The sequence below is a fragment of the Lactuca saligna genome, chromosome 1 (assembly GCF_052625555.1).
Source record: "Lactuca saligna cultivar CGN05327 chromosome 1, ASM5262555v1, whole genome shotgun sequence".
Lineage (NCBI taxonomy): Eukaryota > Viridiplantae > Streptophyta > Magnoliopsida > Asterales > Asteraceae > Lactuca > Lactuca saligna.
In genome coordinates this window covers 31,293,003-31,300,047 of record NC_136417.1, presented here as the reverse complement: position 1 = coordinate 31,300,047, position 7,045 = coordinate 31,293,003, and the positions used below count along the sequence as shown (strand labels likewise).

The 7,045-nt window shown below is 33.9% G+C and overlaps 1 protein-coding gene across 1 annotated transcript; it reads left to right on the top strand.

Annotated features, from left to right (window-relative positions):
- The first annotated feature begins 4,098 nt into the window (after positions 1 to 4,098).
- Positions 4,099 to 5,738, top strand: LOC145031201 (ethylene-responsive transcription factor RAP2-12-like). Its single transcript, XM_078979720.1, has 2 exons — positions 4,099 to 4,553; positions 4,869 to 5,738. The coding sequence occupies exons 1-2, from the start codon at positions 4,292 to 4,294 to the stop codon at positions 5,528 to 5,530; spliced, it is 924 nt and encodes a 307-aa protein (XP_078835846.1). The 5' UTR covers positions 4,099 to 4,291; the 3' UTR covers positions 5,531 to 5,738.
- The last annotated feature ends 1,307 nt before the right edge of the window (positions 5,739 to 7,045 follow it).

The following is a 7,045-nucleotide window of genomic DNA, read 5'->3' as shown; positions in this document are numbered from 1 at the left end:
AATCACAGATCCAAATCCCTAACACTAATTGGACATGTAAAGCTCCAATTTTTCTCTTTATGCATGGCCTTTTTGGGCTAAAAAAGCCAAAATGGCAGTCTATGGTTTGCATGGAGCTCTTATGGCATAAAGTTTGCACATTTATGCCTTAACAACCCTTAATGATCCCAGATCTGAAAGGACCCTTGCTTGGGACGTCCAAACCCAAAGGGTCAAGCTCTTTGAATCCAAAACCCTCAAAAGTGGAAAATAAGTAGATCTAAAGAATAAATGATCAAGTTATAGACTTGATTACCCGAAAAGGAAGGGAATAAAATGTTGCTTCTGGATCTACAATCTTCTCTTGGAGCCCTCAAGCTTTTTCTTCCTCTTCAAGATCCAAAACACACAAAAACACTCAAAAATGGCTCACACACTCACATAATGCTCTAGGGTTTCGTGGATTAGGGTTTAGGACTTGGAAGCTAGAGATGAGGCCATAAGGTGGGGATTAAGTTGCTTAAATAGGGTGCAAAACCCCGAAATTAGGGTTGCATCCTGGCAGGCCTACTCGCCAAGTTAAGGGCTCTTAACTCATCGAGTAGATGACTTTAAACCTGCGTCCAATCCCACTTCTACTCGACGAGTCTGGGGCTCCCAACTCATCGTGTAGCTCTACAAAATAAACAAAATACATTTTAAATGCGTACCAGGAACGAGGCATTACAAGTCCAAAAAAAAGCATCAGCCGAAAAAATAGAATTTCGATGGTCCAACAAGGCCCAATAATTCTAAGGTTCAATATAGGCCCAAATTTCCAAAGCCCACTCTTGAGTACGCGGGGCGTACTCAACTCATACGCTTAACGTACTCGCTTTGGGGTTATACGTGCAACGTACCAACTTGTACGCCCAACATACTCCCTAGCTTAGCCAACTTCCATTATTCAGCTCTTAATCGAATAAGACTTCACCCAACACTCAGATCTAACTTCCTTAAGGTGGTTTATCATGTAAAGTTGGAAAGTTTACATGCATGCATGGCTTAATGAGGCTCTTAGAGCTCAAAAGCACTTAAAAATGACTTAACACATGCATGAGTCCATCAGTACCATACATATTGCATTTTTATGCTTAAAGGACCCTTAAAACATCCAGATCTACAAGGTTTAGCTTCTAAAACAGCCTTAGCTCACAAAACCAACCAAAAGGGACCAAAATAGCCAAAAACAAGCCAAGGAATGGATCTATGAAATGAGTTGACAAGCTTTGAATTTTATACCTTAAAATCCACGAAATGAAGGTGCTAAAGTTGGATCATTAAGCTCCCTTCCAATTGATGAGTCTTCAATCTTCTGCTTCTAACACTTCAAGATGCACAAAACCCACGAAAGTTCAAAACACGAGCACAAGAGCACCACACAAGGCAAAGGGTGGAGACTGGTTAAACAAAGCCAAATGAGGCTATCATATGCTTATATAGGGTACAAGTCTTAAAATTAGGGTTTTTCTCAAATGTTCACGTATGTCATGCATACTCCACTTACTCCCACCGTACGTGGATGAACTCCACGACCAATATCGGGCTAGTACACTGAGCGTACCACCCAGTACGCCTCATGTACTTGCTTAAGGGTCAAAATGCAAGAGTTTCAAATGAGAATGGTTAAATATAACACATACCAATTTCAAGTGTTACACTTCAAAATAGTTGTTGTCTTTTTCTTTAACTTCTTAGTTTCATGTTGTCCTTTCCTTTAAGCTATCAATTTCAAATAGTCATCAACTTTTGAGTTTATGTTATGTATCCTCTTTTGAGTTTATGTCATGTGTTAAAATGTATGTACTTTGATATCCTAAATATATAAATGGTTAATCTATGAGATCCTCATTTAAATATATTATTTGATTATGCAAAACCAAAAACCATATGCCACTAACTATTGCATGTACTAAAACGCAAATCGATATAAAAGGATACGTCTGCCCCGTTGCGAAGAACATGGGAAGCCTCCTAGCTAATATTAATCCCTCTCCTAGTCCTCTTCATTCATCGGTAGGCATAGCACATGACGTCATTTAGTTTATTCATCACAAAGTCCTTGTTGTGTTCCATAAGATTATTTCATCATGAATATCCCTTCTTCTGTTGAAGAATACATGTAATTGGTTATATTAAATGGAATCAATCAAAATCGGTCATTAATCGAACTATATGATTAAAATTCTTTAAAACGTTAAATAATCAAAATTATCACAAAAAAAATCTCAAAATTAAAGAACAAAAATATGCAAATGGCAAACTAAATGTGCTAATTTTTAGCTTCGTATTGTCTCTCATCATGACACCACCTATGTTTCTATATCTCTAATCATATCGATATCGACCTATATGCCGACAAATATAAAAATGAATCGAACTTTGCTTTTTGTTTAAACTTTTACATTTATGTATAATTTTTGAAATATATTTGAGCATAAAAATAATCATATTTTAATATTTGATGATATTTATCTCCAAATAAATTAATTTATAATTTAAAATCACTAATTAATCCTCTTATAACCGATTAATTTGTTAACCGTAGTTGACTAACTAGTTACCTCGTAACAATTTTTTGAATAGAAAATTATAAATATAGCTTAATTCCTTAATGACTTTTCACAAAATAATAATAAATTGGGAGCTTCCATAAAATAGTCATACAAAACCACATATTGGGGAGGCTCGTCTGTGGTTTCGTGAACTCGGCTTCAGTTTCGTCGAATCCAACCAAACACGTTTTCTGTTTTGTCTTATGGGTTGCGGTATCATGGCATCGTCTCCCATTTTTACCAAGTCCATAAAAAATATTTCTAAGATGATGAAATCGCATGTGGCATTTGGCCATATCTGGTTTCCTCTCATCTCATCTGTGGTTTCCACATAACTATGAAAAAATCGGATAAACAACAAGAAAAATGGATAATCTGAAGAACAAAATAGAAGATAACATTGTCTCATATACAATTTCCTTAGCTAACTTAAGATTTTGTTCATCGGTTTTTGGTATTACATCTTAAAATCATACAAGCTAGTAGTATATATATAGAGGATACCACATAACCAAGGAAAAACATGGATAAACAACAAGAAAAACGGAATAATCAAGTAATATGAAGAACAAAACAAAATATGATATTGTCATCTGTAGTTGTATAATTTTTAATGCATAATTTATGCATTGCAGACTTTTATCACATTAGATGGTCATGTCATCTATGGTTTCGTTCGTCATATTTTACAAATTTCCAAATTTGTGGGCCAAAAAAAAATAAAAATAAAAAATAAAAAAAAACATAATTATAAGTAGTAAATAACAGTGTAAATAATAAAAATCTAAATAATATATCACTTACAAAATTGTTTAGCCATGTGAAGGAACTTCTTTGGGTTTGATAAGGAAAATAACCTCACAATTCTTTTTGAACTTTAAATATAATGGGTTAATGGGTCGGAAAACCGAAGCTTGGCCATGAAACCACGACCCAAAAGATAAAACCAAAAGCAATTTTGATCGGATTTGAGGGTTTGACGAAACTATAGAAGAGCTTCCTAATATGCGATGACTATTTTTTTAAAAACTCTCATGCTTATGCTATTAATTAAGAAATTAAGTAAATCTTATTTTAATAAATAAAGATTTTTTTTTATAAATGTTCTCTCTCATTAACTTGGACACATATCATTTTCTATATTTTTGAATATTTTTTTTTTCATTTGTTATTTTTTTAATTTTTTTTTATTTTTTCTTAGTTAACACATCATACTTACATAACTAATAATTATTTTATTAAAAATAATAAAAATAATCAATAAATTACAATGTTACTATTCATATATTAAATATAATATATGTAAATTTTTAAATTTTAAATTTTAAATCTAAATTTTTAAATTTAAATAAATTTTTATTTAAATCGTTATATTTAATTTTTTATTTTATCCTATGTGATACGGTCTATAATTTAAGTAATATTATATGGTACGGAACACGAAAAACGTAGTAAAGCGTTAAAGGTAGCATCGAGTTCAAGGGCGCATCGTTTAGCCACGTGTTACGAGACACCACTGTCCATGCCGGTTTAGGGGTAGTGACGTAATCTCCTATTTCATTTTGCAGGAGCTCCGTTTATACTTCTCATCTCCGTATCTCCCATTTCACTTTTCAAGATTCATCCATCATTTCTCCCCCAAAATTTCATTCACCATTGCAATCGATCATCAAACCCTTTATCTTGGAGCCAATTTACTTCGAATTCTATTAGCAGATATGTGTGGAGGTGCCATCATCTCCGATTGCATTGCGCCGACAACAAATCGGTCTCCCCGTCTGACCGCCGAACTTCTCTGGAACACCCATCTCTTAACCAGCCCAAGTAATCGTTACTCAAAGCGTTTCCCATCCCACGCTACAGATCTTGACGATGATTTCGAGGCTGATTTTCAGGGATTCCAGGATGAGCTTGAAATCGAAGCAGATATCAGCAAGTCTTTTCCTGTATCTTCATCCAAACACTCTGCTCCTGCTTCTGGTATCGTGTTTCTCTTATGTTTTTGGGTATCCAGATTAGATTGATATTCACATGCAGAATGTATATTTCTTCCAATTTAACTAAGAGTACTCGTACGAAATTGGAACTTGTAGATTCGACTCATAACATGACCAATTGGGTTATCTGAAAGTATATATTTGTTAAATTACTGAACTTTATGTCGGTTTAATTTACAAACATAGAGAGATAGAGATTGGGGATGTTGGTTTCTTTGTTTTGGGTGTTTCTTGAATTCTTGTTTTTTTAGAAAGAGATTCTTGAATTCTTGTTTCCTGATACATATTCTTGAATTAGGCTTAAGCTCGATAAAGCAAGATGATGAAGCTGAGAAATCAAGTTCAAGGAAAAGGAAAAACCAGTACAGAGGAATCCGTCAACGACCTTGGGGTAAATGGGCTGCGGAGATCCGTGACCCGAGTAAAGGGGTCCGAGTCTGGCTTGGAACTTTTAATACCGCTGAAGAAGCTGCACATGCGTATGATGCAGAGGCAAGAAGGATTCGTGGGTCGAAAGCAAAGGTTAACTTTCCAGACGTAACTTCTTCACCTAGACAAGCCATTAAGCCAAAGTCCCAGAAACGACTTCCTAAGGTTAACTCAACCCTCAACCAAGACATGAACAACATAAACTATGGTTCACTTGAATCTGTGAAAAAGAAACCACAAGTTACGCCTGTTGATACTTTTGAGGATATGTTTGAACTATCTTATGTTGGTTCTGATCATGGTAGCAACTCCGACTTTGGTTATATGAGTCCTGCAAAGAAACTGAAGTCGGAGTCTTCAAATGTGGTGGCAGAAGGTGACATGTCTCTTTCTGATGACATGTTGTTTCAAATGCCGTGTTTTGAAGAAAGCTGGGGTTCTAGTTCCATTGATGCTTTCGTCAATGGTGGAAGTGGGGTCGATCTTTGGACGTGTGATGACCTTGCTGCCATGATGGATGGATCTTTTTAAGGAACCATAAGGACTCTATAAATAAAGGTTTCCAATGTCATTAAATCATGTCTTGATTGACTTTTGTATGGAGAGTACATATAGCTTATCATGAACTAGGTTTCTTGAGCTTGAAATGAATCTGTATTTTGTAATTTTGAACGCATGGTTGGTTTAAAGTTTGTAATTTGTTTTCCATTTGTATAGTGGATGTTTCTGTTTGTTGTTACATGATAATAGGGTTTTTTCCATAGTTCCATAAGGTCCCAAGATGGATGAAGTCTAGACTATCTTTGTAATTTCTTATATGAAACTTAGAAAAGCAGTTTTGAAGGTTTTGGTCAATTGTGTGAATGTGATTATGTGAGGTATGTTCGGTGCGTCTATTGTTCGTTTGTTAAGTCAACATAACAAAAAAGATAGGTCAAAGACCCCCATAAAGCTATTAATGAACCGCTACAAACTCTTTGAACTTTGAACTTTTTGGTATTTTATAAAAGATGCACAATAACAAAGTTGTTCCAACATTTATGTATGTATAATTGTATATTCGACCTATACTCAAGAGAAATCGAAATTTGCGCACAATGGAACTGCCAAATACAATTATAAATGAAGGCCCAATTAGTGGCGACATGAAACTGCCGTTTTTCCACTCTTGACATTTGGTCCTCGATTGGGACACCCCAGAAAATATTAGGAAGGCGCCATGCTTTGCACTTTAAAAGGTTGGCCATGTCCTCTACTTGAAGGTAGTCAAATCCAAATATCCAATGCCAAACAAACATGTTTTTTAAGGTTGACGTTTCAACCCTAAGTCATTTGGAAACATTCTAAAATACACACTTAGTTTAATCCTATGCAACTTAACAAAAAAATAGACCTTAAGACTTAAAAGAATAAAAATTTAAGCAAAACCGTTATAACTTTTCATTTTATATTGCAAAATACATAAAATTAAAACTCCATGGAAAATAATGCACAAAAAAAAAAGTTAAAAAAAAAAATTGTTTGTACTTGAAAACAATCATTCTTCTAATATTTGTTTGAAATAAACTTTTCAATGGCATCTTCATAAATAACTTTATCCAAAAAAAATACGCTCAATCATAAAGTGTAACAAAACTGTAAAAAAAAAAAATCATAAATTAAATCAGCTAGCTATATTACATTATCAGAAATAAAAACAATGATATGTATCTAATAAAAAACAGAATTTGGAAAATTACCTTCTGATTTTCGACCCTTCAATACAATTTGGAACTGATTTTCGACCTTCAATACAATCTGAAACCAACGATTGTTGTTTCAATGCTTCTGAATGCGAGAAAATAAGAATCATAAATATTAAACAATCGGAAAAAAACGATTTAACAATAAAAAAAATATAAGAAATGTATCAGATAGGGAAAAATGTATAATATATTTTGATTTTCGATACTTCAAGACAACCAATATATCAAAAAGCTCGATTAACAATCAATATATTGTTGTTTCAATGCTACTGAGTTCTTGATTCAAGAAAATAAGAATAAA